The sequence below is a fragment of the Mauremys mutica genome, chromosome 12 (assembly GCF_020497125.1).
Source record: "Mauremys mutica isolate MM-2020 ecotype Southern chromosome 12, ASM2049712v1, whole genome shotgun sequence".
NCBI classification, from domain to species: domain Eukaryota; kingdom Metazoa; phylum Chordata; order Testudines; family Geoemydidae; genus Mauremys; species Mauremys mutica.
In genome coordinates this window covers 35,023,150-35,050,546 of record NC_059083.1, presented here as the reverse complement: position 1 = coordinate 35,050,546, position 27,397 = coordinate 35,023,150, and the positions used below count along the sequence as shown (strand labels likewise).

Here is a 27,397-nt window from a genome sequence, read left to right as displayed (position 1 = left end):
TTTAAATGCCCCGGGAATTTTAAAAATCTCCTTCCTGTTTGCTGCAGCCAGGTGTGGAGTGCAATCAGTTAATCTTTCCAGGTGACCATGCCTCCACGCGGCAAACGAGCCCCAGCATGGAGCAATGGCGAGCTGATGGACCTCATCAGTGTTTGGGGGGAGGAATCTGTGCAGGCACAGCTGCGCTCCAGCCGTAGGAATTACGATATCTTTGAGCAGGTATCAAGGTCCATGCTGGATAGGGGCCATGATCGGGACGCACTACAATGCAGGGTGAAAGTTAAAGAGCTGCGGAGTGCCTATTACAAAGCCCGCGAGGGGAATCGCCGATCCGGAGCTGCCCCCACGACCTGCCGTTTTTACAGGGAGATGGACGCGATACTTGGGGGTGACCCCACTGCCAATCCCAGGACAACGATGGACACTTCTGAGCAGGCTGGGGGACAGGAGGAGGAGGAGGCGGAGGCGGCGGCGGCGGCGGCGGGGGGGGGGAGGAAACCGCGAGTGAAGCTACTGGGATGGGGGAAGACACCCCAGAGTGGGCATGCAGCCAGGAGCTCTTCTCAAGCCAGGAGGAAAGTACCCAATCGCAGCAGCCAGCAGTTGCAGAAGGACAAGCAGAGGAGCGGGTTACCGGTAAGCGGCTTTTATTTTCTGGGTGGAAATGTTTCTGGAGAGGAAGGGGGGTTATGGCTGCATGCATGCCAGCCTAGATGTGGAATAGCCCATTGATGTGGTCTATCACGTCGCGGTAATCTGCTTCAGTTATCTCAGCAAAAGTTTCATCCAGAGCGTGGGCAATATGCCTGCGCAGGTTTATAGGCAGAGCCACTGTGTTCCTTGTCCCAGTCACGCTGACGCGTCCGTGCCACTGTGCTGCGAGTGGGGGGGGGACCATTTCTGAACACAGGCAAGCCGCATAGGGTCCCGGGCGGAATCCACATTGCTCTAAAAGAGCCTCCCACTGTTCCCTAGTGACTCGCAGCAGGGAGACATCTTCCAGGATTAACTCCTGTGAAAAATGTTGGGAGACTCTTTAGTGAAGAGATAGGGAGATAGTGAAGATCACCCCTGCAGCTGCATCTTCACTCAACCCCTCTAGCACTCCAGATTACCCGAAGCAACCAGCTCCCCTCTATCACTCAAGCCCCACTTCTCCCTCTATAAGCACCCCTCACTCACCATTTCGTGGCTTCTGTTGTGTTATGCGTGTGGTAAAAGAATGCTAAAGTGAGAACTCCCTCAGTGTAACAATTCATGTCTGGAGATAGTGGATACAATGCTGCCCCTGTTAAATGTTGTCATTTCTGGGTTTCTACAGTGTCCTTGACTACTGGACTGAGCAGATGTTCCACAGCACAGAGGCTTCAAAATTTGAGAAAAAATCCCCGAAAGAGCAAAGAGGACATGCTGAAAACTGTTCTTCATCACTCTGCTCGAGAGAGTAAAGAATTGAAGGAGTGGAGAGAGAAGGAAAGCATGATCCGCCAGAGACATTGGCGTAGAAACGCTGTGGCAAAGAGGAAAAGCACAAACCAGCTGCTAGACATCCTGTCACGCCAAGCGGACTCTCTCCAGGCTATCGTAGCCATGCAGGCAGAGCAGTCCCGTGCTGCCCCACAGCCCCCCCGTCCCAAAGCTTTTTGCCTTGTGCCCCAATGTCAGCTCAAACCGCCTTTCCCCAGCATTCAGGTTCTTACCACCACCAGCTGCCTCCAACACCTGTACGTTCACCAACCAACCCTGATACCTACCACCACTCTTACCCTCTGCACTCAACCCCCATCACCATGCAGTATATGCACCCTGAAGTGCAGGATTCGTTAAACAGCACTCCAGACAGGACATATGCAAACTTGTGACTGTACAGTTCACCAACCCACACCCCTGCCCTCTTGTTTTCATGAAATGTGTGTCTGTCTGTCTGTCAAGGAAGTTTTTTTCTTTTCAATAAAACAATTCTTGGCTTTGAAAACAGTCTTTATTATAGCAGATAGTTAAAGATACCTTAGCCCAGTAAAGAAAGAGGCACTGCAAATCATATTATTATTAGGGATAATAGAATAACAGTGTAAACAGTGCAATTCACTCCCATGCAAGGCAGCAAACATTACTGTTGGCTTTCAGCCTCAAATTCTTCCCTCAAGGCATCCCTAATCCTTGTAGCCCTGTGCTGGGCCTCTCTATTAGCCCTGCTCTCTGGCTGTGCATATTCAGCCTCCAGGACTTGAATCTCGGTGGTCCATGCCTGACTGAATGTTTCACCCTTCCCTTCACAAATATTATGGAGGGTACAGCAAGCGCATATAACCGCGGGGATGCTGCTTTCCCCCAAGTCTAGCTTCCCATACAGACATCTCCAGCGAGCTTTTAAACGGCCAAAAGCACACTCCACAGTCATTCTGCACCGGCTCAGCCTGTAGTTGAACCGGTCCTTGCTCCTGTCAAGCTTCCCTGTATAGGGTTTCATGAGCCAAGGCAGTAACGGGTACGCGGGGTCTCCAAGGATCACAATGGGCATTTCGACGTCCCCTACTGTGATCTTCCTGTCTGGGAAAAAAGACCCTGCCTGCATCTTCCTGAACAGGCCACTGTTCCGAAAGATGCGTGCATCATGCACCTTTCCAGGCCAGCCTGTGTAAATGTCAATGAAACGCCCGCGGTGATCCACAAGCGCCTGGAGAACCATAGAGAAATACCCCTTACGATTAACGTACTCTGATGCCAGGTGGGGGGGCCAGAATAGGAATATGCGTCCCATCTATCGCCCCTCCACAGTTAGGGAAACCCATTTGTGCAAAGCCATCCACAATGTCCTGCACGCTCCCCAGAGTCACGGTCTTTCTTAGCAGGATGCGATTAATTGCCTTGCAAACTTGCATCAAAACGATTCCAACGGTCGACTTTCCCACTCCAAACTGGTTCCCGACCGACCAGTAGCTGTCTGGAGTTGCCAGCTTCCAGATTGCAATAGCCACCCGCTTTTCCACCGTCAGGGCAGCTCTCAATCTTGTGTCCTTGCGCCGCAGAGTGGGGGCGAGCTCAGCACACAGTCCCATGAAAGTGGCTTTTCTCATACGAAAGTTCTGCAGCCACTGCTCGTCATCCCAGACTTCCATGACGATGTGATCCCACCAGTCAGTGCTTGTTTCCCGAGCCCAAAAGCGGCGTTCAACGGTGCTGAGCATTTCCGTGAATGCCACAAGCACTTTGGTGTCACACGCGGCAGGAGAATCGATATTGATATCATCGTCAGACTCCTCACTGTCACTTTGGAGCTGAAGGAATAGCTCGACTGCCAAACGTGTTGTGCTGGCGACACTCATCAGCACAGTCCTCAGCAGCTCGGGCTCCATTTGCCACAGAAATCGCGATTCACACAGAGAGTAAAACACTCACAATGGCGCCAAACGTTGCCGGAAAGAGTGAATGCTGGGATGTGAAGCGATGCACCACGGGGCGTTGGCACACAGGAAGCGGAATGACCCTCACACTTCCTTCCCCTTCCCACAATACTCAGCGCCAAAATGGGACGAGGTGCTCTGTGGGATAGCTGCCCACAATGCACCTCTCAATACAGCGCTGGAAAGTGCTGCAAGTGTGACCACACTGCAGCGCTGGTAGCTGTCAGTGTGGCCACACTCCAGCGCTGGCCCTACACAGCTGCATGACCAGCGCTGTAACTCCCAGCGCTGCAACTTGTAAGTGTAGCCAAGCCCTAAGGTTAAAGGTCACCATAGATGATCAGTATCAAGAGAAGATTGTAGCAGAATCTCTTTACTGGCAAAATGTTCTGAAAAGGCTCATTGCCATTGTGAGAATGCTTGCTACCCAAAACCTAGCAATGCATGGCACTTCATATCAGCTATATGTGCCAAACAATGGAAACTTCCTTAAAATTGTGGAGCTGATGGCTGATTTTGATGCTGTACTCCAGGAGCATCTAAGAAGAGTCACCACCCAAGAAACGTACACACACCACTACCTTGGAAAAACCATTCAAAATGAGATCATACAGTTACTGGCAACAACAGTCAAACAGAAGATTGTGAAAGATCTGGAGTCAGCAAGATATTACTCTGTTATTCTGAACTGCACATCGGCCATACGGAACAAATGACTTTAATGGTGCATTTTGTAACAACAACAGAACCTAGTGAAAATGTCCCTACAATGATGACTGTCAGAGTGCATTTTCTAGAATTTATTGACATTGATGATACTACAGGAGCTGGTATGACAAATGTGCTTCTTAAAAAGCTGGAAGATAGGGGAATTGCAATAGCTGACATGAGAGATCAGGGCTATGATAGTGGTGGCAACATGAGGAAAGAACAGAGGAGTGCAGACACAGATCTGAGAGTTTAAACCCTCAAGCTATTTTTGTCCCATGCAGTTCTCATTCATTGAACTTGGTGGTCAGTGATGCAGCATCCGCTTCTAGTGAGGCTGCTGAATTTTTTAATGTAATTCAACGCAGCTATATATTTTTCTCTGCATCAACTCATCGATGGCAAATTTTGAAGCAACATCTGGGAACAGCCTCTCTGACACTGAAACCACGGAGAGCCAGGCGATGGGAAAGTCGAGTAGAGGTGATAAAGCCTATCAAACACCAAATTGGGAAGATAGGTGATGCCATAGTCGCCATTCTGGAGGACAATGCTATGACAGGAGAGAACAGTGGTGGAGGGAAATGGAATCACCAGAAACAGACATAACTTCAAATTTCTGTGGCTTAGTGTTGTGGCATGACATACTGTTTGAAATAAATGATGTAAGCAAGAGACTCCAAGGTGTTGACCTTGATATATCTGGAGCAATGGAACAACTGGACAAAGCAAAGTCATATCTATAGTCTTACTGGTCAGATGAGGGATTTCAAAACGTTCTGAAGAATTCACAGAAGTTGGCAGAGGAATGTCACCCTCAAGCTATTTTCCCACCCATTCAAGAATACAAGAGACACCGAAGAGGCACAGGATAATCCCATTAGGGACCCCAAACAACAATTCAAAGTTGAATTCTTTAACCAGGTGCTAGATTGGCTAAATACAGTCAGTTGAAGAACGTTTCATGCAGCTCAAGGAACACAGCAGTATATTTGGAATGTTGTATGATATTCCAAAACTCCTCACTATACCTGAAGAAGACCTACACCAGCAATGCAGGGCACTAAAGACAGTGTTGACACATGATGACATGTGTGATATTGATGCGAGTGATTTAGGTGATGTATCTTGAAAGGGCTTTCAGTTCATTTCCAGGGCCGCCCAGAGGATTCAGGGGCCCCTTCCATAAAAAAAAGTTGCAATACTATAAATACTATATTCTCGTGGGGCCTCCTGTGGGGCCCGAGGCAAATTGCCCACTGCCCCCCACCCCCAGGGCAGCCCTGGGAAAAATAAACATTTGAAAACCTTCCGCATCTCAGCACAAACCCAGTTTTGAGAAAACTTCTTTTCAAGTCATCTTTACAAGGTATCACTGGTTCTCAGCATCAGCTAGTGCTAACAGGCACTAAAGCTCATTAAAAGGGTTGGACAAATATTTTCCATCAAATCCAAAAAAAGTTAAAAACTAGGGGTTTTTAAAAAGCAGGAAAAAATTACGGACGTCTGCTTTCCTTTAAAATTTGTTGTGGTTTTTTTAATTGAAAAGCTGAAATTAGTCTGCCAAAACCTGAACATGGTTTGGGGTTTCAGAAGTGTGTGGCCAAATATTTGCTGCTTGTTGTGTTTGTTTAAAGAAATAAAAAAATTCTGCTTAAAAAAAATCCGTAACTTTTGAACCACCTCAGCTTGTGACCAAACGCCTGAGCCCATCCAGTTGGAGATTTTTCCAGGTTTCTGATACTCTGCTGGCTTCCTTGACTCATACCTGTCTCCATAACTTTGGGTTCATTTAGGTTAGAACATAAGAATGGCCATACTGAGTCACACCAAAGGTCCAGCCAGCCCAGTATCCTGTCTACCGACAGTGGCCAATGCCAAGTGCCCCAGAGGGAGTGAACCTAACAGGTAATGATCAAGTGATCTCCTGCCATCCATCTCCACCCTCTGACAAACAGAGGCTAGAGACACCATTCCTTACCCATCCTGGCTAATAGCCATTAATGGACTTAACCTCCATGAATGTATCTGTTTCCTAGAGATTGGCTCCACAGGGTCCCTCACAAACTGGAGACAGTTACTGTGGGTTTGTCTTTAGTATAGCGTATGTACATACTCTACAAACTGAGCATTTGAGTTTGTTCCAGAATCTGGGATGAGCCTATGTTGTGAAAACTGAAATGCTCAAAATAGCACATGCATGTGAATGGACACAGGGTGCTAAAATTAAATTAACCCAGGCGTTCTCAAACTGGGGGTCGGGACCCCTCTGGGGGTCACAAGGTTATTATTGGGGGTCGCAAGATGTCAGCCTCCGCCTCAAACCCTGCTTTGCCTCCAGCATTTATAATAGTCTTAAATATATTTAAAAAGTGTTTTTAATTTATATGGGAGGGGGTCACACTCAGAGGTTTGCTATGTGAAAGGGGTCACCAGTACAAAAGTTTGAGAACCACTGAATTAACCCCTCTGGAACCTTGGAGGGGGGGGTCTCCCTTGGTAGGGTTGGGAAGGAGGTAGGTGGTGTAGGATATTGCTCTTCTCATGTGATCCCTCCCCCATGGAAAAGATAACAGCTTGGCTCTTTGTGTTAAATAGCTGTCTGCAAGCCTCAAATTGCTGAATGAGCTTTAGGGTAGCTTTAGGGTAGGGAAGGCTGTGCCTCCCCAAACAGCCTGGCCCTGCCCCCCCATCCGACCCCCATCCACTTCCTGCCCCCCTCAGAATCCCCGACTCATCCTGCTCCTTGTCCCCTCACTGGCCCCCCCAAGACCTCCTCCCCAACCACCACCCTGGGACCCCACCAACCTCCCCTGTTCCCTGACCCCTGACTGCCCTGACCCCTATCCACACACCCCCGCCGAGTCCTAACAGACCCCTGGAATGCCCATGATCCAACCCCCCATTCCCCATCCCCTGACCTCCCCCGCAGAACCTCTGCCCCCTCCCTGTCCCTTGACTGTCCCCGGGACTCCTTGCCCCTTATCCAACCCCCCCTCCCCGGCCCTGCAGTTTACCCCCACTTCCCCCCCTCCCGGAGCCTCAGCGTGTCGCGTCCAGGAGCGGCCCTTGACAGCGCTGCAGCGGCGTGGCCCCAGTGGTGCCTAAGCTCCCACCAGTCGGCCTGGAGCTCGCAGCCCTGCCCCCTTACCACATGGCTCCGAGTGGGGAGGAGCTCAGGCCCCACCCGAGCCACGCTGCTTTAGCTCTGTCGTGGGCTGCTCCTGCCTGTCCTCTCTCTGACAGCCTCAGTGCACCGCGTCCAGGAGCTGCCCTGTCCCCTGGACAGCCCTGCAGCGTCCTGGCTCCGGCGTGACTGGAGCTCGCAGCCCCGCCCCCTTACCATGTGGAGCTGTGGCCCCGCCCAAGCCATGCCACTTTAGCTCTATCCAGGGCAGCTCCTGGACGCAGCGCACTGAGGCGCCGGGGGATGGGGGGAAGGCGGAGGCAGGGCCGGGGCCGCAGCATTCTTGGGGGGGACCCTGCGGGGCCTGGGGCAAATTGCCCCACTTGTGCCCCACCCCCCAGGGTAGCCCTGTACGTTTCAGCAGGATCAACTCCAAAGGCTGTTCTGGAATATATGTGCACAAATAAGATGACCACCTTCTTTCCAAATGCTTTTGTTGCTCTTTGCATACTTCTAACACTTCCTGTAACAGCTGCCAGTGGAGAATGCAGCTTCTCCAAGCTGAAGTTAATAAAAACCCATCTACGCTCCACAATGACACAGGAGAGGCTGGTCGGCCTTGCAACCATCTCAATAGAGTATGAGCTGTCCCAGACTGGATTTTCCGCAGGAAGCAGTTCAAATCTTTGCCACCAAGAAGGCACGGAAAGCACCCCTTTGATAATGCAAACAGGTAAAAATGCCGGTGTTTGCTATGCACCCAAGAAAAGGTACATTTGCTGTTCGGGAGTTTGAAAGTTGTGTTACTTAAAATTTTTGAACAAGGGATTTTAAGTTGTTAGTTCTCCTTTATTGGGGTAGGTAGCAGAGCAGCACCATGAGAGGAGTAGAACAGGAAGGCAGAATTGAGACCTTTCAAAGTTTTGGCCCAAGCGAGGGGGAATGGGGGCTTCATATGAGCTCCCCGCCTGAGGTGCCAAAATGTTGTGGGCCGGCCCTAGTGGCATCTTTCACTTCCCTTCACCTGCTGGCTTTGTCTGCCCTTCATGTAAATGTCATTTCATTGTCCTAGCTCCATTTACATTGGAGACAGGTTCCAGCAAGTGGAAGAACCACATTCCTCTGTTTAGGGCAGGGATGACATAAGCCATCCTGACAAACACATTTTAAGTACATTTTCCAGCCTGTGTTTCTAATTCTTTGTGTATGGCCCATAGGTATCTCATGCAAGCATATGACTGATCCCTGGAATTGGGCCCTGCTTCTGTGCCTAAGAGGGCCCTGCACATTAAAAAAGAGCACCTAACTTATGCGCCTTTTTAATTTTTTTACTGATGCGGCGGCTGTCCAGGTCTTCGGCAGCACGTTGGCAGAGGGTCCTTCACTCGCTCCGGGTCTCCAGCAGCATTTTGGTAGCACGGGTCCTTCGGTGCTGCGGAAGACCCGGAGCAAGTGAAGGACCCACCGCCGAAGTGCCACCGAAGACCCCAAGTGCTGCTGGGTATTCAAATCGGGGCCCGCACTTCCTAAAGCCAGCCCTGCCTCTGGCACTGGAATGCTCTCAGGGTCAGAGCAGTACACTAGTCCTTGGGGAACTGCTCCTTGGGGATTTTCGTGGGTATCCAGTGATAGGTGGCACAGTGCCCACTCACAATTGTCCCAGGCCTGGCCCCCATTTCGGGAAAGGGGGCATCAGGCCAAATCTGAGTGCTGTTGACAACTGGTGGGGGCCAGGGCTAAAATGAAGTGAGTTGTGCTGTGATCCCCGTGCACCAGGGCACAAGTGGGCAGAGCACCAGTCCCTGAACCAGACTGGCTGGAGTTTGCTAGTGACATGCAGGTGTGTGAGAGGGAGCTGCAGTCAGTGCCCACATGAGGGAGCCAGGTGGGAGAATGGCAGAGGCAATCCCTGGGGGGGGGGGGGGGGGGACACGGGACACACAAGGGGGTTTGGCCTAGAACTCAGGGATGGGATAATCTGGCGCTACAAATACTTGCAGGAACCTGGTGGCAAAGCTCTGAAACCTCCATGAACCACGTAAGGGGAGCAATGCTGGGAGCTCCAGCCCAGGGCTGGTAGCCAGTGAGTGTGGGGTGCAGACAACAGACCAGTTCTGCCCAACTGCTCCCTGTGCCAATCTGCCACCAGAGCGAATCACACACAGAGGGTCCCCGACTGCCCATCACCCCGTGTGACCCTGGAGCAATCCCAAGTCTGCACAGAAACCCCCTTTCCCGGGATCTGGGCGCCTCCCGTCTGTCCTCCCACAGCTATGTTGGCCCCTGTGCACGATCATAGAATCATAGAATAGAATCATAGAATCTCAGGGTTGGAAGGGACCTCAGGAGGTCATCTAGTCCAACCCCCTGCTCAAAGCAGGACCAAACCCAACTAAATCATCCCAGCCAGGGCTTTGTCAAGCCTGACCTTAAAAACCTCTAAGGAAGGAGATTCCACCACCTCCCTAGGTAACCCATTCCAGTTCTTCACCACCCTACTAGTGAAAAAGTTTTTCCTAATATCCAACCTAAACCTCCCCCTCTGCAACTTGAGACCATTACTCCTTGTTCTGTCATCTTCTACCACTGAGAACAGTCTAGATCCATCCTCCTTGGAACCCCCTTTCAGGTAGTTGAAAGCAGCTATCAAATCCCCCCTCATTCTTCTCTTCTGCAGGCTAAACAATCCCAGTTCCCTCAGCCTCTCCTCATAAGTCATGTGCTCCAGCCCCCTAATCATTTTTGTTGCCCTCCGCTGGACTTTCTCTAATTTATCCACATCCTTCTTGTAGTGTGGGGCCCAAAACTGGACACAGTACTCCAGATGAGGTCTTACCAGTGCTGAGTAGAGGGGAATGATCACATCCCTCGATCTGATCGACGATGCCCCCCCTAATGCGGGGAGAAGCGGTCTGTGGCCAGGGGAGGTGGAGCAGCGTCCTGCAGCGCGCTGGGTTGATCGCTAGGACCCAGGAGCCGCTGGCTGGGAGCAATGGCCGGGCTCGCTGCGTCCCGGCAGCAGGAAGTGACTCGCAGCCGCTGCGGTGCCTCTGGCTCCCAGGCTCCTGGCGAGATCCCCGAGCCCCGGGGGGCGGCTGGTGCTGGGAGCCCGGAGCCCTGGCTGCAGCCGGGAGAGGGGAATCTCCAGCAGGGCCCTTCCCGCTGCTCCCCCCCCAGGAGCCTCTCCCAGGGCAGAGCCCCCAGCCCGGCCCGGCCCCTACCCCGGGGGCCCCGCTCGGAGGGAAGGTGAGAGAGACCCGCCCCCCCCCGGCACTCCCGGGCTGCAGGGGGAGGTTTGGCCCCAGGCTGCTCCCCGCGGAGCTGGCTGCGATTCCCGCCCGGGGCCCGGGAAAGCTGCCGCCAGCCCCGGTGAGGGCGGGGCGGGGGGAGCCCGGCCGGGCCGTGCTGGGGGTGGGACAGTGACACGGGAGGTGCCGCCGTCCGCTCCCCCCCACGTGCTCTGTTGCTGCCGATGTAGGTGCTCGGGTGACGGTGCCGCGCGCTGACCAGGCCGAGGGGCTCTGCTGGCCCCAGGGGTAGGAGCGGCCAGAGGGTCAAAGCGCTGGAGGCGGGGGGAGGAGATGGGGACAATCAGAGACGGGGGTAGGAACCAGGGTTAACAATGTGGCTACGGCCCGGCCAGACCGTGTCGGTGGGGAAACCGCAGGGTACAGAGCGGTTAAAGGTGACAGCGGTGGGGGTGAGCAATCTGCAGTGGTTGCAAAAAAGGATGTTGAGGGGTTAGGGGGCTCCCCCCTGGGGGATGCTACACCTCAGCTCCCAGGGCTGAGTTCTCACACAGTTGCACCCCAAGGCCCAGAGTCTTGGAGCTGCTAAAGGAGACCTGATTCTGTGCAATATTTCACATACCCCCCTCCCCTCCCAACGTTTTAGTGTTTTAAAGAATCCCTGATCAGTCGCTATCTCTTCATAATGCGTCATTGGTGCAGGAAGGCTCTTGGTCTGCCTGGGGATCCATGAATGGGAACCGTTCTGCGGGCGTCTAAGTGGGCTGGGATGTAGGAGACCCAGGTTCAAGCAGAGGAGGAAAGCGGGTTTGACCAGGGGTCTCCCACATCCCAGGTAAGTGCTGAAAGGTAGTCGCTGGGTACAGGGCCAGCTCCAGGGTTTTTGCCACTCCAAGCGACGGGGGGGATGGGGGGAAATGCCGAGATCGGCAGCAGCTCCACTGCGCCGCTTTCTTCTTTGGCGGCAATTTGGCGGCAGGTCCTTCCCTCTGAGAGGGACCGAGAGACCTACCACCAAAGAGCCCAACGTGCCGCCCCTTCCCCTTGGTCGCCCCAAGCACCTGCTTGCTGAGCTGGTGCCTGGAGCCGGCCCTGGGGGGTACCACCACCACTGCCTCCTTCTCTGGCTGTTTTGGGTGGCATTAGGCTCCTACCTACCTCAAGAAACAGCTTAGGGACCTGAGCCACCTGACTCCAGGAGCTGGGCTCCCATTCGTGGAGCGCCAGGTGCCTTCCTGCCGCTGTGAGTTAGGCGCCAAAGGCTGTGAGAGCCAAGATGGGTCTTAGGTCAGCATCTCCCAGGGGCAGACTGAGGTGGCTCCTTGCCTTTGTGGATCCCATTCTCAGGCGCCTGCCTCTCCGCATGCTCTGTAGGGAGCCTAGACACCTAACTCAGTTTTGTGGATCACAGGATTGTTCCTGTGACTTGCTAGGGACCTAAAAACTAGTCCTTGCAATGCTCAGCATCCAGATGCCTCCATCCCATCGCGAGTCCAGCTCCCCGGCCTTTTCCTCACTGCTAAAAAAGGTGGGTTAAGTTTTTATTGTTTAGGGTTTTTTTTTCTACCATGGAGTAACTAAAATACAGGATTATTCTGAGGTAAAAATAGAGTGAGGAGAGAGCACTTGATTTTTAGCAGTGAGGAAAAGGGCTGAGAAAATGTCTCTGAAATAGGATCAGAGAGCAGGGAGGTAGGTCCCCTGCATTTTCATTTTTCCCTCCTGGACCACGGTGCACTTTATTTACACCCGCCCGTGTGTGCCGAAGCACAGCCGTGCACATGTTGTGTGGGCAGCTTGTTCCGGATGCGTAACAGTGGCAATGAGGATAAGTCTGTAGAAGGGACAGTGGTAGATTTTCTGCCTAATAGCTTGCGCTTAAAAGGTGTTTGTAAGTATTTTAAATACTGTTTGTCGGGTTTGGCGGCGTACTCAGTGTGTGTGTGTGTGTGTGTGTGCAGTAAATGTTTGTTTACTATAGAAACTGTGCAGCCTGATCTACACATGGGTGGTACCTGAACCCCACATTTGGGGAGTCTAGCCCCCGGCCCTGCCCCTTCTGCCCGAGGCCATCCCCTCCTCGCCTGCCGGAGCCCTGAGCCCCCTACTGCAGCTGGAGGGGCCCTGGCCCGCCCACTCCAGCCTTGCTGAGTCATGGGCTGCCAGCTGGCCCGAATCCCAGGCTGCCGTCTGGCCCAAGCACCAGCCTGCCCGCCCCAGCAACCGGCCAGTCCGAGCCCCATCCTGCCTGCCTCAGCCGGCCTCAGTCCTGGCCGCCAGGCACCAGCCAGCCCGCCTTAGCCCCTGCTGGCTTTGGAGAAGAAGCAGAGGAAGTGGGGAGGAGGAGCAGTGTGGGTGGGGCCACGGGGGAAGTGAGGGACGTAGGAGCGGAGCCTCGGGGTGACGCATGGGCGGGGCCACGGCCTAGCTGGGGAGGCTTAGCCCCTCCGGCCTATTCTACCCACCGCCCAAGGATCTACAGTGGAAAGAAACTAATAAATAACACCACCTTCATTCCGGGTTTTACAGACGAAAGCCCAGAGGTTTAACTCTGGGCAATGCTTTTCTGGATTACTGAAACACGTTTCTTTGTGCCCAAATTTAAAATAGTGATTTCACAGTGGTAGCAAATTGTGCCCCTTCCGTTACAAGTTCTTACCTGTGGACCAGAGGCTGGGGAAAGGAAGTGCAGATTGTGACAGGCAACCTCCCCATCCACCATTCTTTGCTGTCCTGGGACCAGGAGATGCAGAAAAGTAGAGGATGCGGAAAGGTGAGCGGTAGCAGATTGTGAGGGGAATGCCCCCATCACAGCTTGCTACCCCTGGACCAGAGGTTGGGGAAAGGCAGAGGCAGCAAAACTGTGAAAGGGCAGCAAAAGAGAACAGCGAGGTGACAGTAGCTGCTACCCAGTAGCAAATTGTACCGGCGGCTGTTACACTGGCCAGGAAATGGGCGGCAGAGAGCCCTGCAGGAATGGACGTGGCCCCTCGAGTGGTTATTTTTAGGAGCAGATGAACCCACCAAGCCTGGTGGCCTGGCACAGCTCCATGACCCGAGTGAGGGGGGCAGAGCTGGGAGCTCCGGTCCAGGGCTGGTAGCCAGTGAGCGTGGGGCGCAGACAAGAGACCGTCCTTGACCAACAGTTCCCTGTGCCAATTGCTTCCCAGAGCGAATCACACCCGGAGTCAGTGTCACTGTGAAAGGCGTCCTAAAGGTAATAATTGGAGATATACCAATCTCCTAGAGCTGGAAGGGACCTTGAAAGGTCATCAAGTCCAGCCCCCTGCCTGCACTAGCAGGACCAATTTTTGCCCCAGATGCCTAAGTGGCCCCCTCAAGGATTGAACTCACAACCCTGGGTTTAGCAGGCCAATGCGCAAACCACTGAGCTATCCCTCCCCCCCTCTGCAGCTCCAGGCTCTGGGTAACCTCTCAAAGACCCCATCACCTCCCGTCTCTGTTTATATTGTGGACTCTCTGGAATAATCCTGAGTCTTGATAGAAATCCCCCGTCTCCTGCCTCCCCGGGACTGGTACATCTCCTTTCTGTCCTCCCATTGACACGGTGGCTGCTTTGTACGATGACCCCTTAATGCTGAGAGAAGCTGCCTGCGCCTAGGGGACATGGGGTCCCTGAGGGATTTATCGCTGGGACCTAGAAAAAGCTGATGTGGGTGTGATCACTGGGTCCAGGCATCGGAGTCTCTGCGGTAAGGGCTTGTCTACACTACAAAATTAGGGCGACTTAATTTAGGTCGATCTACAGTCACGCCTGTAATTGAGTGGGCTGTTGGGGTCCACACCGCCCTCCTTCTGCTGGCGGAGCACATCCTCACCAGGAGCATTTGCACTGACTGATGTGGGGCACTGATAGCTGCACAGGGCTCACCGCTGGAGCCCCCCACACCTCTGGGGTGACAGCCCAAGCTCTGTTGCCAGGGCTCAGTTTCACAGCAGAGAGCCTCCCGGGAATGAAATTGACATCCTGTCTCAGAGCAGCTGTAGGCTCCCTGCTGTGAAATTGAGCCCAGTGTGTGTGTGTGGGGGGGGCTTAACCCCCCTCCCCCTATTCAGCCTTGGGGCGCTGGCTCCAGGCTTCAGCCCTTCTACCCCAGCTTCAGCTGTGGCGCTCTGGGCTTCAGTCCTCCAGGGTGCTGGGGTTCCAGGCTTCAGCCACCGCGCACCCTCCAGGTCAAGCGATGGGGCTCCGGCTCTGGGCTTCAGCCCAGGGTGGTGGGGCTTCATCAGGACTGGCTTTACTGGCTGCTGTGGTCAAGAGGCAAGCAGTGGGGTGAGCCTGGGGTGTGAGGCTGCAGAAGGGAATTTGGGGTGGGAGGGAAGCAGTGGGGCCCAGGAGGTGATTGGGAGCCATGGAGGGTGTTGGAGGGCTGGGAGAGGTAGTGGTGGTCAGGGGAGATCCATGCACGGTAGAGGGAGGCAGTGGAGCAGCAAGGGCCAGGAGCACCAAAATACAACTGTACATTAGCAAGACATGAGACGTTATTCTCCCGCTCTGATTAAGTCTCAACTGGAATTTTGTGTTCAGTTCTGGGTGCCCCATTTCAGGAAGGATGTGGAGAAATTGGAGAACATCCAGAGAAGAGCAACAAAAAATATTAAAGGTCTGGAAACCATGATCTCTGAGGGAAGATTGAAAAAACTGGGTTTGTTTAGTCTGGAAAAGAGAAGACTGAGAGGGAACATGACAACAGATTTCAAGTGTTTAAAAGTTTGTTAGGAGGAGGAGGGGAAAAAATGTTTTTTCTTAACTGACAAGAAGCAATGGGCTCAAATTGCAGCAAGGGAGGTTTAGGTTGAACATTTTGAGAAACTTCCTAACTGTCAGGGTGGTTAAGCACTGGAATAAATTGCCAAGGGAGGTTGTGGAATCTCCTTCATTGGAGGTTTTTACGATCAGGTTAGACAAACACTGGATTAGATAATAGTCCTGCCATGCGGGGAGGGGACTGGACTAAATGACCTCTCCAGGTCCCTTCCAGTCCTATGATTATTTTTTCAATTGAATCTGGAAAAAAAAAACTAAATAAATAAATTACAAGGATTTGGACAAGGAGATGTGCATATTTATTAGGGCTGTAAAGTGATTAAAAAAATAATCACAATTAATTGCACTGTACCTTTTATTTAAATATTTGTGGATGTTTTCTACATCTTCAAATATTAATTTCAATTATAACAAAGTGTACAGTGTTCACTTTATATTCATTTTTATTACAAATATTTGCACTGTAAAATACAAAAGAAACAGTATTTTTCAGATCTAATACAAGTACTGTAGTGAAATGTCTTTATCATGAAAATTGAACTTACAACTGTAGAATTATGTACAAAAAAATAACTGCATTAAAAAATAAAACAATGCAAAATTTTAGAGCCTATAAGTCCACTCAATCCTACTTCTTGTTCTTGGACTTATAGGCTCTAAAATTTTGCATTGTTTTGTTTGAGTGCAGTTATGTCACCAAAAAAAAAAATCTACATTTTTAAGTTGTACTTTCACAATAGAGAGATTGCACTACAGTACTTGTATGAGGTGAATTGAAAGATAGTTTCTTAATCATTTTTACAGTGCAAGTATTTGTAATAAGAAATATAAAGTGAGCTGTACACTTGGTATTCTGTGTTGTAATTGAAATAAATATATTTTAAAATGTAGAACATTTCATTTGGTATTCTATTTAACAGTGCAATTAAAACGGTGATTAATCTCAATTAATTTTTTTAATAATGATTAATTATTTTGAGTTAATCACATGAGTTAACTGTGATCAATTGACAGCCTTAATAATAAACTTTAGGAAAAACAAATAAGCATTTTAGGAAAATTTGTCGGAGTGGCCACCAGCAAGATTTAGTGGCTGCACTCTGAGGCCACCGTATGATCTGTTGTGCGAACCCCCTGGTCTACCCTAGAGCATCTGTCTGCAGGGAATCAAGGTGTGAAATGGACTCAAGCCCCTTCTGTAACCTCCCCAATCGCCCAACAGGCTGAGGAATCACGTCCACGTTTCGCTCCAGATTGTCCTGTCTTCCAGGGGACAGGGAAGGGAAATGGCTGTGATGGAGCCAGCTCAGGTCAGGGATTTTCAGAGAGCTGCAGGAGAGGGTGTGGCAGAGAGGGAGGGGCAGGCAACATACAGGGGGAGGTAGGGAGGTGGACAAGGTGTGACAAACTTGGGACATGGTCAACCTGGGCCTGATTTTCTGAGCAGGCCCATTGGCAAGGCAGGGAGCTGGGGCGGGGGGGTGGACGGAGGGAGAGGAATTCCCCCATTTCTGAACTAGGAAACTTCCCCCTGGGCAGGGCTGGGAAAACTGACTGGACTCCCAGGGCTGGAGCCTGAATCCACTGGCCAGAGGCTGCTGTGAAATACAGGGATTCCTGTCTCTGTCTCAGAGCTCTGCTTTCTGCATCAGCCTGTGGCTGGCAAGTGTGTGGGAAATGAGAAGACCCTGCCCTGCTCCGTGTGCTGGGGGGACAAGAAGCTGTCACCTTCTCCCACCTCCTGAAGCCTCCTGGCTGCTCTGAGCAGGGTGCGAGTGGGATTCTGCTTTTCTGGGCCTCCTCTGCCATGACTAGTGGGATTGTGGCTGGGGCAGCAGGTGCTGAGTGGGGGACTCTTGTTGTTTCAGATGCCGGTGACCTTCGAGGAGGTGGCTGTGTATTTCACCCAGGGGCAGGGGGCTCTGCTGGACCCCACTCAGAGAGCCCTCTACAGGGATGTCATGCAGGAGAATTACGAGACGGTGACCTCGCTGGGTAAGGGATTCACGTCCCCTCAGATACTAGAAGCCGTGGGGTCTGCGTGTCTGAATCCGGTTAGTTCTTCCCTGCTCAGTTAGATTAGAGGGGAAATGGACTCCAGAGTCCACACATGTGGAGTGAGACTTTCATCTCCATGCCTCAGGGGTAGTCAATTATTTTTTGTCAAGGTCCAGATTTCTTGGTGAAAGTATAGTCAAGATTCAGACTCTAGAGAAAATATAATTATTATTAAGTAAATAAAGAGATTTTGGGGTCTATTCAAAAGTGTCTGATGGTCCAGATTTGGCCTGTGGTCCACCTGCTGACTACCCCTGCCATGCCCCCTCCAGTGGGATCGGGGAGTCATACACCTGCTGATTCATCCCCATCCCTCCAGCTTTCAAAGGGGCAGAAGCAGCGTATGGCCCTGTCTGTATTATTTCTCACTGATTTATAGTGTTGGTGTAGCCCTGTTTGTCCCAGGATGGACAGACAAGGTGGGGGAGGCAGTACCTTTGACTGGACCAACTTCAGCTGGGGAAAGAGACACACTTTTTAAGTTGCCCAGGAAAAGATATTACATCACCCACCTGGTGTCTCTTTCACTCACCATCCCCTATGATCCTCCATTCTTGGGACTGGCTCCAGCCAGAGGGCTCTGGAGGTTTAGAACTAGGCAGGGGTTCAACACCAGACCTGTGTCTGCATCAGCAAGTCCCCCAGAGTGCACAGATCCTGGAAACTCCAGTGATGCTGTGACAGCTCCTCCCCCACACAGACACCTGCCTCTCCTTGGGGGCTCAGTGGCCATGTTCCCACCTGTTCAGATTCCACATCCACATAATTACCAGTGACTATGTTCCCACCTTTTGGGATTCCACAATCCCCCAGCTCAGTATGGGGCAGGTTGAACTCAGGGAATGTTCTTTGTGACAAATACACTGTCAATACTCGAGATAGACCCTCATCTTCCTGATTTCCCCCCTTCTGAGCAGGATTCCCCATTCCCAAACCGGAGCTGATCACCCGGCTGGAACGAGGGGAAGAGCCATGGGTCCCGGATCTCCACCCCTCCAAGGAATGGGATGTCCACAGAGGCACCCGCACAGGTGAGGAATCAGTGAAACTGACAAACCATCTGGCAAGTGAATGAAAAAGCTGGGACACCCAAAGATGTGTTTTTAGCGAGTTCCCCGGGCTGTGTTTCACCCCACCCAGTCAGGCTGTCGCCCTCTGATATTGTTTCCATCATGGCAGATATCACCTATGGCTTCCCAACCATCCTTTAGTGTCACCCGCACACTCTATGGCTCCCACCTTTACCCTGTTCCTAGGACTCAAGGCATAACCATTAATGTAGGCACCCTGTCCCCCACCCTGTTCCTAAGGATCAGGGCGTAATCGTCTGTGGGCTTACAGGACGTTTTAACCAGTGAAAGAGCCTTACACATTAATATCCTTGATCTCTGTTTATTAACAGTTACCAAGACAGAACACACACGCTAAGCGTACAATGCTCACCACTCCCAATAAGGCAGATGAACTTTTCCTGGTGGCCAGTCAGGATCCGTTTGTCCAGGGACTCCAGCGTCTGCACAATATAGTCGGCAGGGGGTTGAGATCTGGCATCTCTGATCTGGGGCTGTGTCCTGGAGTTAGTTCTAAAGAATTTGCTTTTGGACCCCAGCTTATATAGTGGCATTTGAGTCCTGCTTAGCTTGACTGTAACCAATCGTTTTATTAAATTACTACAAAATAGTTCTTTGACCAAACCTAACGGATTGCAAAACAATTCTTTACTCTATCGTACCCCACCACCTGAGCTGATTTAAACCTTGCATCGTCAGTGTAGCCAGACGAAGACTCACCAGCACGGCACCTCCTGCTGGTCATTTGGGAATTAGCTCTTTTCCAGCATACAGAGCACCCTCTGCTGGCCATGCGTCTGACAAAGCGGGTATTCACCCACAAAAGCTCATGCTCCAATACCTCTGTTAGTCTATAAGGCGCCACAGGACTCTTTGTTGCTTTCTGCTGGCCAATGGCTCGCCTGCCTCAGGCCCCATGTCCCTCCCAGACCCCGGTGCCCCTTTACCTCAGGGGTTTGTCCCTGCAGTGCCCCACACACTCTGGGTCTCCCCTCCTAGGGGAAACCCCAACCCTCTAAACCCACTTTGCCTCAATAGCTTCTGCCAGTCATCATGTAACCCCCTTTCTCTGGGGCAGACTGCAGTGTGTAATGGCCACTCAGCATTGGCAGGGGGGTTGGACCCTCTGCCTCTGCCTATCCCCAGGCTGCACCTCTGCAGCCCCAGCACCTGCTTAGGCCTTTAGCAAGGCCTCAGCCTGGGGAGTTGCCAGGCTGGAGCTCCTAGGGTGACCAGATGTCCTGATTTTATAGGGACAGTCCTGATTTTTGGGTCTTTTTCTTATATAGGCTCCTATTACCCCCCACCCCCATCCTGATTTTTCACACTTGCTGTCTGGTCACCCTAGGAGCTCCCCAGCTCCTCTTGTCTTTCCCCAGCACTGCTCTGGGTACCCTGTGCTCCCAGGCAGCCAGGCCCTTCCCAACTCCTCTGTTGCCTGGCCCCACAGCCCCTTTATCAGGGCCCTGATTGGCATGGCCCCAGCTGTGACTGCTTCCCTAATCAGCCTAGCTTGGCTGCTTTTAACCCCTGTTCTCCAGGAGTGGGGCAGCCGCCCTGTTACATTCAGACAGAAACAAGCAAAGAACCAGACAGAGACGAGACAGATAAACAATAGCAAAGCAGGGACCATAAAGACAAAACAATAAAGAAGTAGAGATTTCCCAGTCACAACTGTTGATGAGTGATTCCTTGCCAGACAGATGCTGTCAAAGTACGTTTTCTTTAAACATCTTAAGACCTGGTTTCTTTATCTAGTGGTGGTGGGTGCCATTAGGACGGGATCTCCTTCTTAACAGCCCGATATTTTATTGTTTTGATATAACTTAGAGGGAATGTGACTTTCTGCTTCTTGGCTCATGGCTCCTGCTGGCCTAACGTGGCTGCAGAAAAAGGCCTCAGACCTTACAGTGAGGAATCTCCTTACAGTTAATTTAACCGTGTGCAGACTCACCCCACAGTGCCTCCTGCTGGTCTCTTCTGGGCATTAGACCTGCCAGTCTTGGAGCACCCTCTGCAGGCTGGTGTCCTGCTGCCACTTGGCCCCCATGTCCCTCCCTGGACTCCAGTGCCCCGTTATCTGGGGTGCTTCCCCCTGCCATACACCCCTAAGTCTCAGGATCTCCCCTCCCAGGGGAACCCCCCACCCCCTATCCCCACCTCACCTCAGTCGTAGGCTACTGCCAGTCACCAACTCACCCCCATGCCTGGGGGAAGACTGCAGTGTCAGCCAATCATAGGCAAGGCTGGGTCTGGACCTGCTGCCTCTCTCTGCAACCCAGTGCCTCTCTGGGGCCTTGGACAAGGCCCTGCAGCCAGGGGAGTTGCCAGCCTGGAGCTCCCCAGCCCCTCTGGCCTTTCTCCAGCCCTGCTTCACTCTAGGTACCCTCAGCTTCCCAGAAGCCAGGCCCCCCTCTCTCTGAAGGCAGAGAGAGTCTCTGTGCTCCTGCTCCTGGCTTCCCTGCCTTTGTAGGGCCAGCTAGGTCTGTTTGGGGCGTGTGGCCCCAGCAGTGGGGAGATCTGTGCCCGGAGTCCAGTTGGGTGCTGTGCTCTCGGTGGGGAGCCAGGAGGGCAGCCGGGCTGCCAGCAGGAACCATGGTTCCTGGATGGGGGGAAGAGATAGCTCAGTGGTTTGAGCATTGACCTGCTAAACCCAGGGTTGTTAGTTCAATCCTTAAGGGGGCAATTTGGGGATTTAATTGGGGCTTGGTGCTCCTTTGAGCAGGGGGGTGGACTAGATGGCTCCTGAGGTCCCTTCCAACCCTGAGATTCTATGATTGCAGGGGGTAGCAGGGCTCTTAGTGGGGAGCATAGAGAAAAGCCCAGGTGGTAGCCTGGCTTGGAGCAGAGACCTGGCAGCAGCCCAGCTTTGGAGCCAGGAGTCTGGCTTTCTTGTCAATTTCACGGCTACAGCAGAGCCGTGAAATTGACAAGATAGCCAGCAGCCCATGTAAGGAAGGCAGTGTCTACGCAGACAATGCGTCACCCTCCCTACACCGACATAAGCCCTACGCCTCTCCTGGAGGTGGAGTTATTACGGGGGTGTAGTAGGGCACTCACACTGGCAGGACAAGGCTGTAGTGTGGACGCTGACATAATTAGGTTGGTGTAAACTGCCGTACGTCCACCTAACTGTGTAGCATAGACCAGCCCTCAGTCTCCCAGCTGTTACCATGTTGTGTTTTCCCTTCTGTGCTGTTCCCTGTTCTGTCCTTTCTCCCCAGCACAGGGAATGATTCCTGTCTGGCTTTTCTCTCCCCCCCCAGCAGTTCATGAGGCAATGCTGAGTGAGAACAAAGAGAAGAATTCAAAGCAGGAAGATCCCGAGCAAGTGGAACTGCCAGGGAACTTTTGGAGAAGAGCCAAAGGGAATTTTTCCCAATCCTTAGAACAGGGCAAAGCTTGGAGAACTCTGCAGAGGCCAGAGAGGCAGTTGGGAAACCACCCAATAAAGAAAGAGGAGGAATCCATTGAATGTGGGGTAGGATGCAAGGACCCCAAGCAAACCGCAGCCCCACAGACAAATCCCAAGGAAGAAAAACCCTATAAATGTCTCAGCTGTGGGAAAAGCTTCAATCAGAAATCGAACCTTATCACTCATCAGAGAATCCACACAGGCGAAAAACCCCATAAGTGCTTAGACTGTGGGAAAAGCTTCAGCCAGAAATCATCCCTCATTATACATGGGAGAAAGCACACAGGAGAGAGGCCTTATAAATGCTTTGAGTGTGGGAAATGTTTCAATCAGATTTCAAACCTGACTACGCATCAGAGAATTCATACTGGAGAGAAACCTCATAAATGCTTGAAATGTGGCAAAAGGTTTAGTCAGAGATCAGCCCTGATTACACATCAGAGAATCCACACGGGAGAGAAACCCCATAAGTGCTTGGACTGCGGGAAAAGTTTTAGTCAGAGATCAGCCCTGATTACACATCAGAGAATCCATATGGCAGATAAAATGTACAAATGTCTCAAATGCGGGAAAAGTTTCAGTGTGAAATCAGCCCTTGTTATGCATCACACAATCCATGCAGGAAAGAAACTTCATAAATGTTTGGACTGTGGGAAGAGTTTCAGTGACAGCTCAAACCTCACTAAACATCGAAGAATCCACACGGGGGAGAGAATATATCAGTGCCTCGACTGTGGGAAAAGCTTCAATCGGAAATCGAACCTTCTTACTCATCGGAGAACCCACACAGGAGAGAAACCCCATAAATGCTGGGACTGTGGGAAAAGCTTCAGTCAGAGATCATCCCTTATGAAGCATGTGAAAATCCACACGGGAGAGCGGCCGTATAAATGTCTGGAGTGTGGGAAATGTTTCAATCAGAACATAAACCTTATTACGCATCAGAGAACCCACACGGGAGAGAGACCCTACAAGTGCCTGTACTGTGAGAAAAGTTTTACTGTGAGGTCAGCCCTGATTACACATCAGAGAATCCATACAGGGGAGAAACCCCATAAGTGCTTGGACTGTGGAAAAAGTTTTAGTCAGAGACCAGCCCTTATTACACATCAGAGAATGCACACGGGAGAGAAACCCTTTAAATGTCTCAACTGCGGGAAAAGTTTCACTGTGAGATCAACCCTTATTACGCATCAGGCAATCCACACGGGAAAGAAATCCCATAAATGTTTGGACTGTGGGAAGAGCTTCAGTCAGAGCTCATCCCTTATTAAACATGGGAGAATGCACACGGGAGAGAAACCCTACGTATGTCTGGAGTGTGGGAAAAGCTTTAGTCAGAGATCATCTCTTATTATACATGGCAGAATGCACACAGGAGAGAAACCCTATAAATGTCTTGAGTGTGGGAAATGTTTCATTCAGAGGTCAAATCTTGTTACACATCAGAGATCCCACTCGGGAGAGAGACCCCATGAGTGTCTTGACTGTGGGAAAAGTTTCAAAGTGAGATCAGCCCTTGTTACACATCAGAGAATCCATACGGGAGAAAAACCCCATAAATGCTTGGACTGCGGGAAATCTTTTAGTCGCAGATCAGCCCTTATTACACATGAGATAATCCACACTGGAGAGAAGCCCCATAAATGCTTGGACTGTGAGAAAAGCTTCAATAACAGCTCGAATCTTACTAAACACCGGAGAATTCACACAAGAGGGAGCGACTCTAGAAATACCTCAACTGCGGGAAAAGGTCCAGTCCGAGCTCACACATTATTACCCAGCAGCGAGCCACAGAAGAGAGAGAACTTGAATGTGGGGGAATCTTCAGTTGGTGCTCCCACGGAATCAAGCATTGTCAGCTCCACTCAACTTCAGGCAGCGCTAACACCACGTTGGACGTCAGAGACTCATCCACACAGCAGGAAAATTCTCTCAGGGCCCTGACTATGGCTGGCCATGGCAACAAACCCATTTCCTCATTCCCACACACATCAGGGGCGTTTGGCTCCCAAGGATCCAGCTGCCCATTGCTGGGGTGAGGATCCAGCAGCAGCCGAGCATCAGCTGGTCAGTGACCCTCTGGCTCTGCCTGGTCTAAGCAAACCCCAGGTAGAGGAGAAGCCCCCATCAGCCCCTCCTCCCAGCTGCAGCCCTGGCTGCTGAGCTGATGGGCCACAGGTGGGGGAAGGGAGAGAGAGAAACTCCTTCAGCTGCTCCCTCTGCCTGGCTGAAGTTCCCCCCTCTCCCTTCCCCTCCCAGCCGGGATCCCCCTGCCATGGAGATGAGGAGAAGGACACTTGGGCCAGGCCCCACCTTCACTCTACACACCTGTCCCCACCCCCCATCTTCCACCAGCCCCTGGGCTGGGCTCCCCCACTGACCTGGAGCTGTTCCCTGCAGGGGGAGTGTCCCTGGGGGCTGGTAACTCCTCCTCTCCCCAAATCCCCCAGGGCGCTGGGCTCTGGGGGATCCACCGTTAAGGGACGAGGGCGCTGGGCTCTGGGGGATCCACCGTTAAGGGACCAGGGCGATGGGTTCTAGGGAGGACACTGGGGGTTGAATGGCTGGGGCTGGAGTAGCTGGGAAGCAGGGGGAGCTGGGTGCTGGGGTATTGAGTGTTTGGGGATGATGGGATAAGAGGCGAGGGAGAGCACAGGGGTAGAGAGGTGCTGCCTCATCACTCACCCCCTCTGCCCCTTCTCCCTGCCCCCGCTGCATTCAGACAGCACCACTGAGAGGGGCTGATTCCCACCGACTGCAGCGGGTTCTCAACCTATTCACCATTGTGGGCTGCATTTGCGGCCCATAATGCGTAATGTGGGCTGCATCCAATACTACCTGTGTGGCCCTGAGGATGTCACATGGGCTGCAGCTGTGCGCTGATTAGGCCGATACAGCCCACGGGCCGCAGGTTGAGAACCGCTGCCACAGGGCCTTTCATGGGAGGCCTGGAGATCCCACCTCTGCGTCAGCAGCATCAGCCCCAGGGTCTGTCTGTGGTAGGAAATGTGGTCAGGATCAGCCAGCTCGTCTCCTCTGACCCTCCCCCCCCTCATCCTACCCTAGACTGAGCCTGAGCATCTAATTCATTCGGACCCCACCATTAGCAGAGTGACTGTTCGAGTCACTGAGTTCCCCCTCTGGGGACCCTGGGACAGTTTGCGTAGTGGGGGGGGGGGGGGGCTGAGAGCTACTGAACCAAACTGTAAACCCTGGATATGCTGGAAACCACTTCACGCCAGGGGGTGCAGCAGCTCCCCTCATTCTGGTACCGGTGTCGGGGGGGGTAGATTCTCTCGTTCCCAGATGGTCTCACATGACTCCAGGCCATGCTGAAAAGCATTTAGTGTTTGTACATTTTCTCCCTTACGGGGCAGAATTAACCAGAATCCCACAAAAGCGGCAGCAGGGACAGTGAAATGTGGTGTTTTAGCTTCTGTTTGATTTGCGAGCGATGGGGTAAGTCTGAGGGATTCCCTTCTTCCCCCATCACCGTCACACTCCACTGGGACACAGCAGCCTCTGTCCAAACCTTGGAGAGTTTATCCCAGGAGTGGGCAAACTATGGCCCGGGGGCTGGATCCGGCCCACCAGCCATTTTAATCCGGCCCTTGAGCTCCCACTGGGGAGCGGGGTCTGGAGCTTGCCCCCCTCCGGCACTCCAGGTGGGGAGCAGTGTTGGGGGCCACTCCACGTGGCTCCCAGAAGCAGCAGCATGGCTCCCCTACGGCTCCTACACATAGGGGCAGCCAGGGGGCTCTGCTCTGCATGCTTCCCCCTCTCTAAGCACCGCCCCTGCAGCTCCCATTGGCCAGGAACTTCAGCCAGTGGGAGCTGTGGAGGTGGTGCCTGTGGATGGGGCAGTGTGCAGAGCTGGAAAAGGGATATGCTGCTGCTTCCGGGAGCTGCTTCAGGTAAGCGACATCCAGAGCCTGCACCCCTCAGCCTCTCCCTGCACCCCAATCCCCTGTCCCAGCCCTGATCCCCCTCCCACCCTCCAAACCCCTTGATCCCATCCCAGAGAACCCTCCTGCACCCCAAAGCTCTCATCCCCAGCCCCACCCCAAAGCCTGCACCCCCAGCCAGAGCCTCCACCCCCTCTGCCCCAGCCTGGAGCCACCTTCCACGCCCGGAACTCATTTCTGGCCTCACTCCCAACCAGAGCCCTCACCCCCTCCTGAACCCCCACCCCAATTTTGTGAGCATTCATGGCTCGCCATACAATTTCTATTCCCAGATGTGGCCCTTGGGCCACAAAGTTTGCCTACCTCTGGTTTATCCTCTCCTCATTCTGCCCATCCACCTCCCAAAGTGTCACTTGCCGCAGTGTTCTTGGCTCTCCATGCTTAGGAATGACAGCTTGGTTTTCCTGGTCCTAAATCAGACCCCTGAGGGCTGGAGAAGAAAGCACAGATTGAGCTTTCTGTGTTTATTGCTGTTTCCATCTATTGGTAAAAATTCCTTCCAGGCTTTTCTAGGCTAGTCCAGATCATTTGTAGAGGGGAAGTTGGGCTTTTTCTTTCTTTTTCTTTTTCTTCCTTCATGCTAAAACTTTTGTAACTAACAACCATGAGGTGTAAACTAAAGCAGGCTTAGCCAGTTCAAAGGGAAATGGATACATTTATTTTCCTCATAAAGGGTCTTAAGATTCTCTGGGATTTCACTTTATGAATGTGAAAGTGTTTTATAGCCCACGCTGGATTGTGGGTTATTCTCTATTCCTGAAAGCTGTTTGGTCACATACATTGATATTAGTTTAGCTCAGGGATCGGCAGCCTTTCAGAAGTGCTGTGCCGAATCTTCATTTATTCACTCTAATTTAAGGTTTTACGTGCCAGTAATACATTTTAACGTTTTTAGAAGGTCTCATTCTATAAGTCTGTAATATATAACCAAACTCTTGTTGTATGTAAAGTAAATAAGGTTTTTAAAATGTTTAAGACGCTTCCTTTAAAATTAAATTAAAATGCAGAGACCTCCCAGACTGGTGGCCAGGACCCGAGCAGTGTGAGTGCCACTGAAAATCAGCTCTGGTGCCATAGGTTACCTACCTCTGGTTCAGCTTGACAAGATGTAGCTTAGATTTATTGAGGAAATCAGGAGACAAATGATTGTTTGTCAGAATAGTCCTTTGTATATTTCATTTTAACCTTGTCATGTGATTTTTCTGTGGTTTGATCAATGACAATGAGCAATATCTATCCCACAGACACTGAGCGCTATATTTCAACTGAGAGGCAGAGACTGAAATGGGGAAAGAATGTACTGCCTGATCCCTGCAGCGATGTGAGATACAGTCAGTACGGGGAGAGGATGGGAGATGCTGAGTTTGCTCTTGAGATCCAGACAGCTGAGGCTGAGAACTCTATACTCACTACACCAGTGCCAGAGAGAGACAGGAATTGTCCTACCAGTGCTGGGCAAAGCGGTCCCTGAAGTCTAAAGGGCTACAGATGACACCCCAAGAGGAGTGATGGGAAAGGGGCAGGGTCTCCTGCTTACTGAGAGGATGAGGCTGGGCAGAAGGGAGAAGGAAACCAGGGAAATGAACAGGTCTGGCCAGCCCTAAATCCAG

General features: G+C 52.0%; 1 protein-coding gene across 1 annotated transcript; it reads left to right on the top strand.

Annotated features, from left to right (window-relative positions):
- The first annotated feature begins 17,216 nt into the window (after nt 1-17,216).
- On the top strand, nt 17,217-25,638 carry LOC123345244 (zinc finger protein 345-like). Its single transcript, XM_044981978.1, has 3 exons — nt 17,217-17,271; nt 18,252-18,365; nt 21,674-25,638. The coding sequence occupies exons 1-3, from the start codon at nt 17,238-17,240 to the stop codon at nt 23,764-23,766; spliced, it is 2,241 nt and encodes a 746-aa protein (XP_044837913.1). The 5' UTR covers nt 17,217-17,237; the 3' UTR covers nt 23,767-25,638.
- Nucleotides 25,639-27,397: the final 1,759 nt, after the last annotated feature.